The following is a 20208-nucleotide window of genomic DNA, read 5'->3' on the forward strand; positions in this document are numbered from 1 at the left end:
TAAAATTCTAGATTGGGATTTAGCATCAAAAAATTCTCGTGATTAAAAATGCAAAGGAAATTTCACGGATACAAAGACAAAGATATTGTTTCTGTTCATTTCATGAAAAAGCAACAGAAGATGGAAAATTGTTACACATCTTTTACTTAACAGATTGAAGTTGATGGGACTGCTGTGAAAATCAGCATTGCAATCTCCAGTTCAATCCACTAAAAACTAAGTCCTTCTTCCCAACTTGAAGATCCTTTCCACCAAATGTTATTCATATTTAGCCAACAGAATGATATACTGTATTTTAAAATTGTGTTATCTATCTTTAATAATTAGTCTATGTCCTTACTAATTTTATACTTCAAAATAATACATAGGGGCTTAAAAAGCACAACTATAGTAAGGAATTTTGCAACCAATGATTTTGTTGCTAAAATTTACTGTTTTATTCATTTTTAGAAATGCATTATATGCAAAGATGGATCACTTACATGAAGTTTAAACTTCATCAGCACTTTGTTTTCCAAAATCTCAAGAAGTATCTCACTTGTTCCACTCTCATCTACTCTCATTTCACAGCCATTATGGTTTTGATGCGACTATTTATATTGTTTCCTTGCTTACTTGCCTAGAGTTCTCAAACATTCCTTTGTTAACCAGAATTGAAAAGTACAGAGCTTTTCGTAACAAGGCTGTGAGGACACCGTTTTCTGATGGATACTCATTAGGGGTGGGGCAGGATCTCCAGGTATTTATAGGCTTTTTTCAGTTTAAATTACTGTGTTGGTTTTTCTATTAACTATTTCCTAGGAGAAAGTTCTTCCCTCTGAGTCTGCTGCACTGTATCTTTCTGAAAAATGCTTTGTGGTTCCAGTGATATTATCTTTATGTAACTAATGCCTGTATGTACTACCTGCTTGGGTTGTCAGTAAAGTGAACACGATTCAACATGGATTATACTAGCGACTAGTTTTCCAGGTAAAAATGATCTTCATCCCTCCTGGGCCTGGAAGGGACACTGCCCATTTCCTCTGCTCCAAGCTCCCATATAGACATAGACCCCTCACCACCGCTACCTGGCCCAAGGGGGAAGGATGCACGGAGTTGACCCTCCTGTTTCCATTGCAGTACCCTTAGTCATTGTGTGTTGTTCCAGCCTCCTGCTTCCTGGTGTTCCACTTCTGGGCATAGAGCATTTGTGTAAATGCTCCCACCTTTAGGAGGGTACATGCCAGGATGTGGTTTCTTTTAATTCATGTGTCAGTAATCCACCTCCTAAGAATGCAGCCATCAGGGGGGCACTCATAGAATTGTTATTAGAGCAGAGCTATTACATACATCATATATAGTAAATATTTCTTCATTTCCCATATATCTATTTCTCTCTTTTATCTATACCTATCTTTTAAGCAATCTTTATCAATCATTATGAATAGAACTTTCTGTAACAATGGAAATGTTCTATATCTTTACTATCCAACACAAAAGCAAAGAGCCACGTATAGATGCGAGCACTTGAAATATGGCTAGTAATGAGAATTTAAATTTTAAATTACATTTAATTTTAATTAAATAGCACATGTGGCTAGTGGCCACCTACTGAACAGTGCAACTCTGTATCTCTCTACATTTCACCTCAACCACTCCATTTCATCTGTCTCTCCTTCCATTTCATTTTTCTCTCCCCATTTCACCCCTTCTCCATTTATCCCATCTTCATTATATCTATCTTTATATATTTATGTAATAAATATGTAACATCTTTATACCCATTTTTCTTATAGTTATATGATGCAGATTATACTAGGTTTTATATATTTCCTTATTATATTTTAATATAATTATCTTTTCTGTAAGTTCTGAGAAGGGGAAAGGTGGCCACTCAATCTAACACCTTAAAATAGAAGACAAGGGTAGAATGTCTAAGACTGAGAAAGGATCTAAGGTCAGGACCTATTCTGCTTTTGTTTTCTCTCCAGAATAGAGTGAAAATCTAGTCAGGCAAGGAAATAATGTGAACACCACACTTGAATAGAATCTAAGTCTCTTAACATAATAAATAACATCCCAGAACACTGGGGTAAAAAGCAGGAAACACTTCAGACAAACTTGACTTCTGAGACAACTACTTCCAAGAAATAACAAATGAAGAACTATCAAAAGGGTGAACACCAGAAAATACTGTACCAAATTTTGGACAAGTAAACTACATAAACAAGACAAGTAGGACTGATGCAAATAAGTCAGAATCTCAAAAAAATGGCATTGTTTAAAGAACTTGAGGAATCCAGGTATAATTATTGAGATGCTAAGCATATAAACACTTTCTTTTGAGAGAACTATAGATATTAAAATATTGCAGGCATCTTACACTCTTTCAGAGCATTCCTATAAATAAGACACAAATTCACTGCTTAAATAGTAAGACAGTATCAACTAGCTAGAAAACCTCCTAATTTTTTTGTTTTGGGCTGGAACTTCTGAGGTAACTTCTGGGCAGTTTTAAGCACCCAACTTATTTAAATTCCATAATAACCATATAAAGCAGGTATAATTATTATCCCTATTTTACAAACAAGGAAACCGAGGTAGAGAGCTCAAATGCTTTGTCTAATGTCACTGAGCTAGTAAGTGATAAAGCCAGAATTTCAATTCAGGCAATCCAGTTTCAGAGTCCCCACTCTTCACCACAAAGATAAAGTGCCTCTTGAAATGTTCACTGATCTGATATGTAGATGATGTATTACAGAACTGTACACTTGAAACCTATGTAACTTTACTAACCAGTGTCACCCCATTAAACTTTAATTAAAACAACAAAAAAAGAAAGAAATGTTCACTCATCAAAGTCAACCATCAAAAATTTCTATGGTCTATGTTTCCACAGATCTATGACACTGGCCTTATTGCTTCAACACACAAAAATATTTCTATCTGTAAGTTAGAATATATCCTTAAGAAATTTGCAGAACAGAGCCAAGAGAGCCAAAATAAGAAATGACAAGTCTTTAAAACAAACTACAGGCTGAAACCTGACAATAAGATAATAAAGACACATATATTTCACAAATTAATTATATAACAATCTGATGAACCACTCCAAGGTGGTTCATGGCTGATGTTAAAAAAAAAAGGTCTTAAAGTAGTCCCAAAATTAGCATAAAAATGCCAATACTACAGTCAAAAAGATGTACTCTGTAGTATGTGTTAAAGAATAAAAAATATACTTCTACTTTTCTTACTGAGATCCTTAGATCCTTTCTCAGAACCCATACTTTCATCAAACATACTTTCAAATATTTACTTGCATAATTCCTAAACACATTGATTAGGAAGAGTAAAAGTGGGAAGCAAAAAATGCTTTAAGCTCTCACTGCCAGCAAAAAAGAAAACAGAAGCTAACCAACAATTAAGGTTTATAAAAGGTAGACAGTAGTAGCTAATTAAACAACATTTTATAGTTACATTAAATAGGTCCAAACACTCCTGCAGACTTCGCCAAGCTTTGGAGGCATGACTATTTTAGTTATGGACATTTACTCTGCTGATTCTCCTATAAGTCATTTTAACAAGGCAACCTATGCTTGTTGGACTCTCAGAAGCCTGGGGAAGATCCAGGGACAACGACCACTGAAGGGGTACTGGATGGTGCAGCTGGCATGCTGGCAAAAGAGAGGCAAGGTTCCAGTCAGGTTTTGGCTGACTTGGCAAACTCACAAAACTCTGGCACTAACAACCTCTGACTCTGATTCCCTCTTGACTTATGCCGGAGTTGTAGAACTGAACTGACTTACTAAAATCTATAATAAGTCCCTTTTTTCAACAGAGATCCATAAAAATCTGACAAAACAATTCTCACTCCCAACATCAGACAAGCAGGCTGTAAAAAAGATTAAGTACAACAAAAATAACAGCAACAACAAAAACCCATAGGAAATACTGAGGAAAAATGATAGAAATAAGAAAAAAATGATGAGAAAAGAGGAGCAACACAGAATAGATTCAGAAGAGTCAATATACATGTAATAGAATTTTAAGGAGAAACTATAAAAAATTAAGAAAAATAAAAGGCAACTTAGGTATTCCCAGTAAAAGGGTACATTAAATAACGTGCAAAATTAATGAAAGAACAACATCCTAGATATGTCAGTCAAAGGGTTAAATGTGTAGGAGAAAGGGAAAAAATACAGTAATCAATCACACCACAAGAATATAGTGACCCAAGAATTCTATATTCAGCCAAGCTGTTGTTCATGGGTGAGCAGAAATAAAAGTCACCCTCACATGCCAGGACTTGCACTACTTTTGAAGACCTGTACATCTCTGTCCTTTATTTTGATACAGTTGACTTGGAATAGCTTTCCAAGTAAATTTTTTAAAGATAAATAATACATGAATAAAGGTAATCAGACAATTAAAAAATAAGAAAAATATTCTGTACATACCAATAAAAAGGATTTAATATTCTGTAAACAAAACTGGTCTGTAAGGAGTAAAGGGAAGAGAACGTAAAAAAGGGTTACTATTTCAAATTATGCATTTTCAGTGTCAATATTCTGTGGTTTTATTCTTTCATTCTGGATTTTTGGCATTTTCCACAAAGCATGAGTGTGCATATGTGTCACTGTGTGTGTACCACACACACACACACACACACACACACATCTGAAGAGATACCTTTGCAAAATTTCTTAACTAAAAAAGTATACAATAAATTTCAAGCAATTGTCCGGAAAATGGAAAAGATTACTCTCAAAGCAGTGCTCTCTCTTTGTATCAGAAACATTCAAGCAGAAGCTAGTTAATCTAACTCATCTTTTGGGAAATGTTCTAGAATAATTTTCAGCACTGGGTGGATTAGATGATCTCCAAACTCTGTAGTAATAAATATCATCAACCTAAGACTTCACCATCACTTTACAACAACAACAAACAATCTGATTAAAAAATGAATGAAGAACTTGAATAGACACGTCTTCAAAGATAAACAAATGGCTAGCAAGAATATGAAAAGATGCTCAGAATCACTAATTACTGGGGAAATGCAAACCAAAACTACAATGAGATACTGCCCCATATCCATTAGGATGCCTTCTATCAACAAAAACAGAAACAACAAGTGGTGGCAAGGATGTGGAGAAACTGGAACCCTGTGCACTGCTGGGAATGTAAAATGGTGCACCTGCTATGGACGGTACAGTGGTTTCTTAAAACGTTGAAAATAGAATTACTGTATGATCCAGCACATGAAAAACAAAACAACGTTCCCCCCTCACAAGGCTCACATTCTAGTGGCAGGTACAGATGACAATTAAGTATACAAACTTTAAAATTTTCAAATAATGGTAAATTCTATGAAAGAAAAATACAAAACAGAAAACAAAATGACAGTGAAATATAGTAGGAGGGAAGGGGGCAAAAGGGTAGGAAGAACCAAATGAAAGGGGTAGAGAAGGACTCTGAAAAGGTGACACAGTAACATAAATCTGAATGAAAAAAAGGAACCAGCTAAGTAAAAATCAGGAAGCCACTCTGCTAGTCATTAGCAAAGCAAAAACCCTGATGTGAGAACCTGCTTCATCTGCTTGAAGAGCAAAATGGATGCCTGTGAGATGGTACAAGATGAGATTAAATGGAGACTCATGACTAGTGATCTCATAGGCCATATATGGAGCTTAAAATAAGATCCAAAAGTGTTATGGGAAAAAAATGAAGTTTTAAACTGGGGTATGAAGTGACCTGATTTTTTGTAAAAGATCTGACTGCAGTGATGTTAAGAGACGGAACAGGAAGATCAGTTAACAATCCAGACAATAAATGACAACCACTTAGACAGGGGTGGCTTGGCAGGAGTTATGAAACACACACATTATACAGTTGACCCTTGAACGTAGGGTTTAAGGTTACTGACACCCCATGCAGTTGAAAATCCACATATAACCTTTGATTCCCCAAGCCCTATTAAGGGGACCCACACAGTTCAAATCCATGTTGTTCAAGGATCAACTGTAGTTCTACTTAATAAAACACCAAAGGTCTTCCATTTATGTAACAAACTGAACTCATGTTTATCTCCAGTCCCTCCAAAAAGCAACTAAATAAATCAAAATTTATAAAGGCAGAAACGCACAAGGACAGAGAAGAGGGAACCACAGTACACAGATGTTAAGAAACTTCGGGAAAATGAGAAAAACTGAAACAAGGGATAATAACCGTAAGTAATGTAATTCATCCCAAGAAACTTTGGATAGGCTCATGACTTTGAGGTACCAAGCTCCTTGAAATATAATGGTGAGTCATAGGGTTGACAATAAGGATCAATTGAAAATCTTTTAGATCAGTCTGTTAAAACTCTATCCCATAGAGACAAAAGATGGGGGATAAGAAAGGCAAGCCCAAGATGTGCATTTGGAGATCCAAACATACAAATAAGAGGTAAGGTATGAGTAAAGAGTTAACTACAGAGATGTTCACTGAAATACTGTTTATAAACTCAAAGCAACAGAAACAGTCATAAAGAACATATTAGCAGTTAAATTATAATACAACCATACATTAAAAAGGAACACAGTGACATAAGATGCCCATAATACATTACATGAAAAGGGCAGTATGCAAATACATGGAGCCAAATACACACAGCGCTAAGCCTTTTGTTTATGTAGCTTTTTTCCTACGATGAAAATAGATTACCTGCATAATCAATAAAATTAAAAGATTGCATGATTCTTCAAAAATGGATAAACCATTAAAAATTTTAGACTTAATAACATTTAGATATCAAAAAATAAGAAACCATTAAAAAGCTGGTAACATTTGATACTTTGAAAAATCCGTATAGCTCGATCTTATCAAATTCTTTCTAAATGTAATCAATATGATTTCAATGGAAAAACAGTAAAATATAAAGAAATAACTGAATCACAGATGAAAGATTCCATAATCAGGTCCCCATATTCTTACTACTATGCCCTTGAAAAATATTTGTAAAGAAATACATCAATAACCACCAAAAAGCTACATGAAGATAACACCTTCAGCAACAGATTTTTGAATTTGCATTTCCAGTGCTATATAATACATATATATACACATATATAAATATACATATATGTAATATATATGAACATTCTTATTTCCTATATTAAAAGAGTATGACATTTGGAGTTTCTAAACTTAAATTTCTCAGGAAAAACAAAATTTATCTTAAGCATTTAAAAAAATGGAAATTGAATGTTTGATTGAAATGGAAAACAATGGAAAATGGAAAACAAAAGTTTTATAAAAGTATTCTTTAAAAACCTGGAAAATCCTGTCTAGCAGATAGAGGGACAGATAATAAAAACAGTGTGTCCAAAAAAAAACCCAGGGAAATGGCCAAGTAAATTAAGCAATGTCTACTTAGCTGTCAACTGTAAATGAAAAATAATTTAATAAAAAATGGTCTTAGCAAAATGTTGTCATTTAAAATATTAAGTACGAAGGCAAATATGTATAAAGTGGGAAGAAAGTAAAAATTCGCATACACAAGCATGATTAGTCTAAAATTATAGACTCAAACAATACCAAACAGCAATAAAAACAAAAATCTACTGTATAAAGGTTGGTTAGACAAATAGACCAGTAGAATAGAAAAGGGACTACATCCCCATGTATATATAGGAATTAAGTATGACAGAAATGGCATTTCATAACATAATAAGAGACTGAGTCATTCATTAATCATTAATCAATAAATAAGGGGACATTTACATTCAAATAGTTAGATCCCAACATTATACAACTTAGAACCATGAACAAAAAATCCTAATGAATAAAATTAGAAAAAACCCATAAAAAATAGCACAGTATTTTTATAGTTATGAATTGAGACCATCTTAATTATACCCAGAAAGTCCAGAATCCATAAAGACAAAGACAAATATTAATACACAAACTTAGAATCAAACAGAGAAGTAGTCAAAGGGTACAGGGAATTTACAACAGAAATAAAATGGCTAATAAATATTTTTAAAAGATGTTCAAACTGAGTGAACAAAAAAAATAATTTTTAATCTATCAGATAAGAAAAAAGTTAAAAGATCACTGACATTCAGTTTGGCCAAGGCTGTATAGGAAAAGATGTACTCATACTGCAAGGAATTTTAAAAGGCAGAGCCTCTTGGAGGACTTGGGTACACTATCAACACTTAAAACATACATTCCCGTTGACCTAGCTATTGTATTCCACTTCTGAGAATCAATCCTACAGATAGATATTCTTGCACAATTATACAAGCCTGCCACCACCAGGTGTTCTCTATAGTACTATATATAATGCACAAAACTAATAAAAGCAACTCAATGGATGCAATCTGACAACATGAGAAGAGGGACAGATTTAAATAAACAAACACTCATACAATAAATACTATGCCCTCATTTTTTAATGAGGAAATCTGAAAGTACTGATGTAAGACTTCTAAAACTAAACACTGTCCTCTCTGACACCTTTCCTAACTGGACTTCAAGAACTTGTAACTACAACTGATTTCTCCTTTTCAGAGCCATCAAATGGTGATTTCCAACTTTCTATGGAAATCTATTCCATAGACTAGAAAATCAATTTTCTACAGAAGCCTAGCAATTTAAAATAGATCGATTTACTACGAGATAAGTAAGGATTTTATAAAAGCATGTTTCCTTATATCAACTATATCATGGAAAAAAAGAATTCAAAATTGAGCAGATAAAGCAAATATCTTATTGAATATGGAAGAATTTCTGAACCCTATATTGCCTCCTCTCCAAAAATATCAAAATCAAAATGCCATTTTAAGGGGCCGCCGGATGGCTCAGTTGGTTAGAGCGCAAGCTCTGAGTAACACAGTTGCCGGTTCGATTCCCACATGGGCTAGTGAGCTGCGCCCTCCACCACTAGATTGAAGATAATGAGCTGCCGCTGAGATTCTGGAGTACAAGCTCTCAACAACAAGGTTGCCGGTTCAATTCCCCGGTGGGCTGTGCCCCCTGCAACTAAAGATAGAAAATGGCGACTGAACTTGGAGCTGAGCTGCACCCTCCACAACTAGATTGAAGGACAACGACTTGACTTGGAGCTGATGGGCCCTGGAGAAACACTCTGTTCCCCAATTTAAAAAAAAGTCATTTTAAGCCCCCTATCCAAAATAAGCTAGGTGAACAATTTAGTAATAATGTCAACTTCTGAATGATGAAATATGATTCCAATAACAATCTATGGTTGTTATATGAAATATTTTTTATAAATTACATTTATCAAGTCTATTTTAAGTTATCTACTTAATAATCAGCTAGTTATCCCCAAGTTTCAAAAAAAAGATTCATAATTTCCAAAATTTTAAATACTTTGTTTTCATTCATAACAAATGCTTTTATAGCAGTCTACTTAGAAAGTGTGAAACAGCCAATTCCTGAACTGGCACTTTAAATTTATGTCCCATTTTTAGAACAAAATGAAATAAAACAAAGACACATCAATACCTGATCAATCACAGATATGTTCAAAAATGCCTAAAACTATTTGATGATGTCACAGCTCATATGCTAAGTATAAATCTTGACCTCTTAGTCTCAGCTTTAAAGTGATGCCACCTATTTAGTACAAATAACATCGAAATATCTCAAAACATTTTCTTCTGGCAAAGGCATTACTGTTATAAATGATAATTACAAAGAGTTCTGTGAAATAACTTGTTTAAACCTAAGTATTTCTTGTAAAAAATGTTTAATATAATTTAGGTGATTTCTTTATGGTAAAATCCAGTCATGCTTGGGAAAAAAAAAGTTCCTAGAAGATTTTATTTCAAGAGTGATTACCTCTGAGGAGGGAAGCAACAGCAACAGCTGGAGACAGGGCTTAGCTTTTGCTGTAATCTTATCATTTCTTTAGTAAAGTACGTCTTTTTAGAGGCAGTATGTCTTTTTAGAGCAAGTATGTCTTTTTAGCAGCAGATTCCCTGGGTTCTAAATAATTCACTACCTCACTGTGACCTTGGGCAAGTTATTTACTCTTCCTGTGCCTTAGTTTCCTACCTTTAAAATGGGGATAATAATACTTCCTGCTATATAGGACTACATGAGTTGATATATGTGAAGTGCTTAGAATAATACCTAAACACCTGGTAAATATTATCATCATCAGCCTCACCCCCTATTACCATCAACTATGAAATCTGGCTGGAAGGCACTAGGAAAAGAGGGGGTGGGGGTGGTACCTGATCTATTTTTTACACTTAACATTTCAAACATAAATTCTATTTTTGTAACAAGTGATAAATAACCAACTTAAGTGAGAAAGCAGTATAAAGCAGAATAAAGTTGCAGTCTTCCATTTTCAAAAACATGAGACAATACAGGCTTTGGAGTTTGATATTTATTTTTAGCAGGAAGAATATGCTAATGATGATGACATCGTTAGAAGATACGCCCATGTCCAATACCTGCAACAGAAGCTCAATAGAAGTTAAAGAAACCATACCAAAAGACTAAAGACAAAAATTGTATGACATTACTTACCCTTAATTCTGCTAACAATAAAATAAGTAACAATATGTTTAAGATTGAATTTACATTACAAAATCAGAAACTGGCCACTTAACTATTAAAAGTATCTTTTTAAAAAATTCTATCTTTTCCTTTCTCCATAGAATTGGGCAACCTCTACAAGCAGAGCATGGCATCAACAATTACACTCTGAGAGTGTATAGTGAGCAGAGGGGAAACAATGCTACATTAAGAGCTGAGAATTTGTGGAGGGAAAGCTCTGTTGCTGATAGTTAATCAAACAGCTGCTCTCCCATTTAGAAATGGAAACCATCTCTGGCACAATGAGAGATTGCTAAAACAAGACTGAACATTTAAAGCAACTTAATTGAGGCAGTCTCATAACTTACCTACAAATTTACAGAGAATTGTCTCTAAATAACGGGATCCAGACAAATTAGAAATTCTCCTACATAAGAAATTGCTATAGCAGTAAACAATTTAAACAAGAACTGGTCAAATGAAAGATTCTTTTTATAAAACGAAATCTGGCTCACCTGACAATGGCTACACTGCTCAGAGGAAATATGAGTGTTTCTTTTTTGACCCCTGCAGCTCCAGACTTCTCACTGACGGTATCAATCATCACTCAATTTAAAGAAGCAATTACTTTCTACCTAAGGGTCTATATGAGCTGGGTGTGGGGTGGGACTATGTTAAGCATCAGACTCGGGTGGAACAAAGGAGTAACTTGAACACTACCTTCCTGAGCAAAACTGATAAACTGTTCAGGAATAGACAGCCTGGGGACTAGCATAGACACAACCAATTCTATGCCCAAGCCTTTTTATTTCTTAATGGTATACCCAAAAGACTGCATATACTCAGAACACGAATTAAGTAAGTCCAACCATAATTTACTGTACTTAACACCAGACTTTATACCAACTGCTATTTTCCCATTATTTTAGTTTTGAAGGTAAGGATTTAAACTCTTATTACTGGAATCTCACATGAATAATTTTTAAATGCAATCAATTCTGGTAATTCCAAATGTCTAAATTTACTTCGGCAAGTTGGTTTGATTCAAAATAGACAGAAACTCATTAATGCAAGGAGTAGCTTACCCCGGCCACTGTCTAAAAAGGTCTACGTCAAAAAAAAAAAAAAAAAAAAAAGAAAGAAAAGGAAAAATGTGCAGGAACATTAAGATATTTAAAAATTCCTACCAAAATTCCTACCAAAAAAAAAATTTAAATAAGCACTAAAGAAGGAAAAGGTTACGCACTTCCAATTTATGCTCTTTCTCTGCAAGGGCTTCCTTTTGACAACGAAGAAAATCTGCTAACATTCGAGTGAGTTGTTTCCTATCATCTATTTCAGCCGCCAATCTGCCATTGTAATCTGCCAGCAACATACAAGCATCCTCTACCATTTTAGAAAGCCTTTCTCCAGATTCTTTATCTAAGAAAAGCACAGAATAAGATTATTACACAACAAAAACAATGCCATATGCTATTCCCTCATCCCGACTCCCAAAAAAGTTCAGGTCACGTTTTCTCTTCTTACCTGTTATTTTATCTAGTAGGGATACTTCTTGGACTTCAACAGGCAAAGAAGCTATCCTCTGATGAACTGCTGCATCACCCGAAGCAGCATTTTCCAGATCTTGTAATGCTCTAACGAGATCTAGAGTCTAAAAAGTTATACAACTTTAGAACCAAAATAAATGAGCTTAGACACATACAAAAGACTTGCAATTTATTTCATATTCCTTAACCATTACAGGATATTTATTAGCTCAAAGTTTCAAATATAAGCTGCTTTCTAAGACACTCCATTTCTTTTGTATCCTAAGGAAAAGAAGTTACACTACATTACGTACTGGAAATAAATTTGAAACATAAATGAGGCATGGCCCTTGACCGTGCGCAGCCCATACTGCAGTGGTGAAGACAGATGTAAAAATAATTATCTGACTATTAAATTGAAGTGACTGATTTATATGCCAAATACACACAATGATAAAAGAGAAGGCAGGCTAAAACTTCAACATGGAGAATACAAGTTTTATGTATATATATTCATTATATTATCATTATACATGACAAGAATTTTTTAATACGAAATTGAATACTGGGGAAGAGGAATACAAATTTCTTCTATCACAACATGGAAGAGACTCCCAGATTCTATTTCTAAATGATATAAGTAAAGCACACACACACAAAAAATGTGGTTTTAGAATATGTTTAAATACGGTATCTTCAACTACTCTATGGTTTCTTAATAAGATCATTAAAATATTACAAAGTTCCACATATAGAACTAATTTTTATATAATGCTTAACCATTATAAAAATTATCTTATCATTAGAATATTTTAGTTGCATTTTTTCATATACCAGCTATAATTAGGTGGAAAGGCAAGTCTTTGCTGGTGATTTCACAATTCATAATGTCTATAAACTTATTTCAAAGAAAATTAATAAATTTTCTTTTTACTAGCTTCCATCCCCATTCCACCTCTTTTTCCTTGTTTTCCTTAATCTCTAAAACTAGATAGACCCTGGAACACTAGGAAATTACACACATACCTGAAAAATATATGAAATTACCAATTCTGTGTATATATTAAGATGACACTGACAGCCAATTACTGATTTTTCTAAGCTTACAAAAAATGCTACCATATTTCCCCGAAAATAAAATCTAACTGGAAAATAAGCCCTAGCATGATTTTTCGGGATACTTATAATATAAGCCCTACGCCAAAAATAAGCCTCAGTTAAGACCGTCAGCCAGACAGATGCATTTAGTACATCCGTTGCAACATACTGAATTATAAAATAATAACATTAATATATAATTAAATATAAATAAATTATATTATTGACATTAATACTTAAAATAATATAAATTATAATTAAGTATTTGTAAATACCCAAGCGGGTGCTTTTGGACGAGGTAAACGCCTATGTAAACAGACGAACTTGAGACTTATTGCCGAATGACCAATCGGAGCACAGACAGAACACACAAATAACTTGTGCACTTGATAACGAACGGATGTGGTTGTGTCTAATATGAATCTTCATAATTCAATACGTCGTGTGTTGTAACGGACGTACTTAATGCACTCGTGTGAAATAAAGACACATTTTCTGAATTTTGGTGCTTGCAGTTTTTTGTTGCTTTTGTGTGGACCATCATTCTTAACTGTCATCATTTTGTTGCCACTCCTGTCTCAACTAACACTTGATTCAATGGTAGATTTAAAGGGAATAATATTTTGACCCCCAAACGAGATGAGGCAAAAAGAAACAGCTTTTCTGTCGAGTACAAGAAAGGGATCGTGGAGGACTCCTGGGGCAAGAATCTTACGGCTTTCTGCAAAGAGAAGAAGTTGGATCTCTGAATGGTCCGAAAACGGCGAGAGAGTACGATAACCTCAGTCAACAGGTGGACGAGGGAAATGCTAAGAAGCGCAAGTGTGGATCAGGTCCGCGACCATTGTTTCCTGAGCTGAAAGACATCATCTGTGAATGGATTGCTGACAGGAAAGCAAAGGCTTTGGTTGTGCGCAGGGCCGATATTCAATCATTTGCCCTTGCAATGGCACCACAGTTAGAAATATCCCCAGAAGAATTCAAAGCATCACAACACTGGCTGGATGGCTTCCTTCAGCGATATGAACTGTCTCTAAGATCAGCAACACTGTTCAAGCTGGAAGATACTGAAGTTATTAAACGTGCACTTGCATTCAAGTCCTTTGTTGATGGCATCGGCTTTTCTAAATACCAGCTCTCCTACATGATTGCTACGAGTGCAACTGCAGGTTTATGGGCCAAGGATCTCAAAGGACAATTGATAAGAGAGGTGCCTCGTCAACCTACACTCCCTCCACTGGTTATGAAAGTGCACGTGTTACCTGTTTGGCAATTCATCTGGATGGAAAGAGAGCCCCACCTCTAATCATCACTAAGGGCAAGAAAGATAAGGTTGAATGTGTTTCAGGCATTTATGTTCTTGAAACCGAAAAAGCCTGGTGCACACAAGCAGTTATAAGGAAGTGGGTCGATTTAATGTTGCCACTTGTTTTGCGAGGTGGCCAAAGAGGTCTGCTAGTCTGGGATTCAGCCAGCACTCATTGCAGTAAAGACATGAAGAACTTCCTTGCAGAGAAGAATAGATCAAATAATGATTCCCACAGGAATGACTGCCTACCTCCAGACTCTTGATATTGCAATAAACAAGCCATTCAAAGAGCATTTTCACATGGAAATCAAAGACTACATTGAAAACAGAATGGAGAGACATCAGTGTGGAAACTTCGAGAAGCCTACCCTGCAAGAGGTCGTGACTTGGGTGAAGAATTCATGGGATAAAAATCACTGACAGCTGTGTTGCCAGTGCACTACGAGCAGGCTACATGGACAAGAAGTGCTCATTTAAGGAGAGCTCTGTTGCTGGACTGAGAGATTGGGGCCAATGGTTCTGCAGAAAATGAAGTCACAGAAATTCAAACCAGAATTCGGGGTTTGGAGAGTTATGACGATGTTCCAGAAGATGATGACATGACTGTATTTGAATAAATGTAGATTTTTGTACATGAATAAATGAATAAATGTAGATTGTTGTACATGAAAAAATAAGACATCCTCTGAAAACAAGCCCTAATGCATCTTCTGGAGCAAAAATTAATGTAAGACCGGTCTGATCTTTGGGGAAATACGGTATCACTGGTGGGCTTCAGCATCCCTGTCACTGAGCCAATATGTAGGATTCTTTCTGCCTCCCTAGCACTAACACCAATATAAATCCACAGTTCTAAGCCATAATTGATAGTACATTTCTTTCAAGCTCCTTTCATGGGGGAAAGAGCTCCACCCTGAGTCTGGTTTCATGTAGTGAGTTCAGGTTCAGTCCTCCAACTCCCACGGAGCAATATGAGTTACTGTTTCCCTCTAGGATACTAATCTCTGGCAACCCACGTCTGCTTCCAGATCAACGCTCAGCAGGAACCAGACTCTAGCTCACATACTGAGTTGTGTTTCTATACCATTTCTAGCCCACCATGATATTTACCTTGTTTTAAGAGTATGGCTATGTCTTCATTTTCTCCTTTTAAATTTTATCTGTCTCTCCTATATGTTTGAAACATAGAAGGAGGAAGCTTTAAGACTCAATGCCCACATAATTAAGTTAAAAATCTCTTTCTGGAATCATCTAATGATTAAGAAATGCTTTATTATACCAACCTGGGAGGACATGAAATATTAAGTTAATGGTTTTAATCCATCTTATTTTATCATGGAACTACATAGTTCTATTACACTTACAAAGAACTGTATGAATACATACTTGTTACTCTAACACTCATTTTTACATGTTTAAAAGCAAAAATACTTCAAAAGGGCAGTGTTTATCTCTACGAATGGAATTTTTAGTGTACTTAAATCATACAAGTAATCTTATATAACGCTTTATTTATTTAAAATGAAACTGTTTAAATGGTGGCTATCTCACTAGACCTAATCACACTAAGCAATGAAAAATCCTCTATGTAAAATATGATGGCTTCATACATAACATATTACATAACATATTACATAAACATAGCAATATGTTAAACAGAAAATATGAAATATTCATGCAGCTTCTTTCTTATACCAAGAATGGTAATTAAAATCAATTTACAACAGAAAGACACTGACATTAACAAAGCATGGTGGCCACATGAAGTAATAGTAACTCCCTTAACAGAAAAACTTCTACCTGTGGTGGTTCACTTGGAGAGCCCAGAGAGGAACAGTTTTCATTTTCATCCACCTTTATCTGTTCATAAGTTCGCTTCCTAGGCTTCTTATCTCCATCTGAATTCAAAGAACATTTAGGTTTTAATGAAAGAACACATTTTAATGAAGAGATCATGATAAAAGATTATATACTTACACAGAGCTTGCTTAAGTTGTTCTAATACATCATTTTCATAAACAGACCTTTCTTCCCAAATAGATAACACTCTTCCAAGGTGCTTCTTACAACTTTCATCAGTTTCACTAAAGAAAAATAAAAATATTAACAGTAAAAATGCATAGTGCTATTGAAAAGGTAAGGGCGATTTTAAATACAATCAGACATTCACTCCCTGAAAAAAGCTGTCCAAATGTTTACTGAGCACCACTGTGACCAGCAGTTCTGGGCTGCCATTATCCAGACAGACATACTCCCTGCTTTACACTATCTTTGACACCAGAGACACAGACGGAACTTTATGGCATCTGTTATCTATAAGTGCCACAAAAGAGAGCAAGGTGTTAAAGACAGGCGTAACAGAGAGACCTGGCCCAGTTTAAGAGAGGTCAGGAAGGGTATCTGAGGAAGTGATATTTAGTCTGAGATCTAAAGATTGGATACAAGGAGGAGTGGGAAACACATTACTCCCAGCCACCTCCTGCCGCCTTCATCACTACCAATGTAGACTGAGCCACTACTATCTCTTGCCTGGAGTTTTTTAACTGTCTTCTCATTGGTCTCCCAAACTCTACCAATGTAAATCAGATCATACTGCTCTCAATCTTCTAAGAGCTATCAATCATGCCAAATATAAACCCAAAATCCTTATTCTGGGTCACAAGGTGGACGTGTCCTGTTTCCTGGCTACCTCCAAGTCCACAGTCCCTAAATACCTGCTCCCATACAAATCTTGCTGATTCTCAAACATGCCCAGCACACAGCTGTCTCACTGTTTCTGCCAAGTGTTCTCTCTACCTAGACTCCTTTCCTCCTAAAGAGTCACACAGGTCATTCCATCCTTTCCTTTAATCTCTTTCAAATGCTACCACCCCCGAATAGTCATGTTTTAATCTCATAATATAACTGAGCACAATCATACTCTGTAGTTCCTTCCTTGTTTTTTACGTTTCTTCATAGTACTTATGTTTTGACACAACATATATTCACTTGTCTATCTAGTTATTATTACCTGTGTCATCCACTGAAATGCAAGCTCCACTAGAACAGAACTTTGTCTTGTTCACTATTGTATCCTCAGGGCCTAGGGCAATCGATAAATATTTTATTGAATTCTAGGGAGAGGCAACATACATAAAAGCCTTAAGGCAAAAAGAAATAAAAGAGGTTCAGTTAGCTTAAACCGTAGACCACAGCGTCAGGTATGAAGGAACATCTTACGTCTTGCTCAGGACATCAGACTTGATCTCTATGACAAATGAGAACCACTCAAAAGCAACGGAGTATTATGATCAGCTCTGCAACTCTGGGTAGTTTCCTAAATGGATTCAACAATACTGGAGGCTACTGCCATTAGACAGAAATGACATCATGGAAACTGGAATGGGAAGAAATCTAAAGAACTGAAGGAACTACGTTTGTCGTATATGGCATAGGGGAGTTGAAGGCGAAAGGAGAGCGTGATGTATTGTAAATCAAAACGTCACAGAGAGTTAAAGATGACACGCAACTTCTCACATGGGTGTCTGGATAGGTGGAGTTGCCATTCACTGAGAAAGTAAAACCTAGGGAAGTACCATATTTTGCCACGTATAATGTGCATTTTTTACCCAAATCTGTGAGGGAAAAATAAGGATGCGCATTATACATGGGTAGTACTAATTCTGCATCTAAATAAATGTTTTTAATTTTTTTATTTATGCTTATGAGTTAAAAGCGTAACTCCAGAAATTAATAACAATATCCGTATGTAAAATAAGACCCTGGAATACGGTAATTGGTTTTGTTGAACTTATGAAAAACTTGCAATGACGAAGAATTCTTGGCCTTCCATGATGTGTTACTGGTACATAAAATTTCTTGTACCATAATATGTTAAAAAATAAATGCTAAAATTCCTTTATAATACAAAAACCAAGTACCTAAATGTAAACATAACAAATAACTAAAACTTAAGATTTTTTCCCCCTGAAAGTTTGGGCCAAACACATGGGTGTGCATTACACACAGGAGCATATTACACATGGCCGAATACAGTCCATTTGACAGGGAGCAAGGATATAATGAGCTCAGTATCAGGCACTGAGTTTGAGATGTTTGGAAGCATATGACGTGAAATTCAATAGGCAACTGGACATACAAGTCTAAAAGAAAAAAACATCTAGACCGTACCATATGCTTGTGAGTTATCAGGATATAGATAATAACTAAATATATGCAGTGTATGAAATCACCCAAAGGGCAAGTGAAGAACATGACCTCAAGAGGGGCTATGACTGAACTCTAAGACTTAAACACCAACATCTGAAAAGACAGTAAAAGACAGTATCTGAATTGAAGGATAAATATTTAAGAAAGCAACCTACAGCAGTATTTCACATTCTTTACTTTTTTAAAAATGCATCCACTGGTGACTAAAACTGTAGGCCATATGGTGAGTAAATCATTCAAAACAAATCATCATTCACCACTGAATTCTATAATTTAGACTGATTCAATAGGCTAGCCCAGTAATGTTTACCTAGTAATCTACAAAATATTTGCATATGTTTAGAAATAAGCATGTAAAAGAGCACAAGCCAAAGTACCACCTCCTACCCTCAGAATTTTTCTGTAGCAAAATTTTTCAACAGGTTTAAGATTATTTTAAATAAATATTCTATATTTCCAAAGCATTTAAAAATGTTATAACATATACCCACACACTAGAAAACCATAAAATCATTATACCGTTTCCCCAAAAATAAGACCTAGTCAGATAATCAACTTTAATGCATCTTTTGGAACAAAAATTAATATAAAACCTAGTCATATATAAGACTGAGTATAATATAATATAATATAATATAATATAATATAATATAATATATAATACCGCATCTTATATTAATTTTTGCTCCAAAAGACACCTTAGCGCTGATTGTCCGGCTAGGTCTTATTTTCAGGGAGACAGGGTAGTGCACTATGAGGAGAAAGGGTATTAAGATTATCTAGAAACATTAGCTAGAACAGTGATAGATTTATGAGCACACAAATTTTCAATTCAACACCTTCATTCATTCTTAATAAAGTTCATTCCAACATGGCAGTTGCTCTTGGTTTCTTTAAGGAAAATTGTACTTCTAGTACGACAAATGCCTACCTTAGCAACAGTTGAAAAAAGTTTCCTTCACACAAAATATTTAACAAATTTACAAATGCAATTTACAGATAAGTCTTTTCAAATGAAAACTTCAAAGAAATACATTCCTTGGTTTTTATTTTAATGGCTAATGGCAAATTTTAGAAAAAGGATGTATTATGCATTTAAAACAGATTACCTAGTACCCAAAACAATTTTCATACCTTGAAACATGCTTAAAAGCCTCCACTATAACTGGTGCAAAATCTTTTGTAAACTCCGGCCCCTTCCTTTTGCTGTTCTGAATGACATCATTGGCTAGGTAGAGAAAAGTAAGCTTCCTGTTTGGTTTGGCTGAAAAATAAAAAAAATTTAAAAATCTACTTAAAATATCCTTACTTGGAGAAACTTTCTCAATACCTGACTTAAGCAGTTTGAATACTACAACAAACTTTATTTATTATGTTCAACCCTAGCTTCTCATTCTACAACCAAACTTATTAAGTTATTATTCTTTTACTCACCAGAATAATTACTCTATGGTTTCTGGAGATCAATGCGACAAAAAAAAGAACTCAAGAGGTAGAGGTAGTCAATGACATATGAAACTTTCTGTT

At 35.0% G+C, this 20208-nt stretch overlaps 1 protein-coding gene across 2 annotated transcripts in view; it reads right to left on the reverse strand.

The window, feature by feature from the left end:
• RPRD1A (regulation of nuclear pre-mRNA domain containing 1A) overlaps positions 1 to 20208 on the reverse strand; it is a 60716-nt gene that overhangs the window by 17376 nt on the left and 23132 nt on the right. The window contains exons 2-7 of one of the 2 annotated variants that reach the window (XM_033135715.1): positions 19816 to 19945; positions 16450 to 16556; positions 16273 to 16370; positions 12064 to 12190; positions 11783 to 11958; positions 9072 to 10451 (exon numbers count right to left, since the gene is read on the reverse strand). In XM_033135715.1, coding sequence (XP_032991606.1) covers positions 10266 to 10451; positions 11783 to 11958; positions 12064 to 12190; positions 16273 to 16370; positions 16450 to 16556; positions 19816 to 19945 — 824 coding nt within the window. In that variant the 3' untranslated portion in view covers positions 9072 to 10265. Of the gene's footprint in view, positions 1 to 9071; positions 10452 to 11782; positions 11959 to 12063; positions 12191 to 16272; positions 16371 to 16449; positions 16557 to 19815; positions 19946 to 20208 lie in introns of those variants that run through there. The other variant, XM_033135716.1, reaches the window with a different exon arrangement.

The sequence above is a fragment of the Rhinolophus ferrumequinum genome, chromosome 19 (genome assembly GCF_004115265.2).
Source record: "Rhinolophus ferrumequinum isolate MPI-CBG mRhiFer1 chromosome 19, mRhiFer1_v1.p, whole genome shotgun sequence".
Taxonomy (NCBI): Eukaryota; Metazoa; Chordata; class Mammalia; order Chiroptera; family Rhinolophidae; genus Rhinolophus; species Rhinolophus ferrumequinum.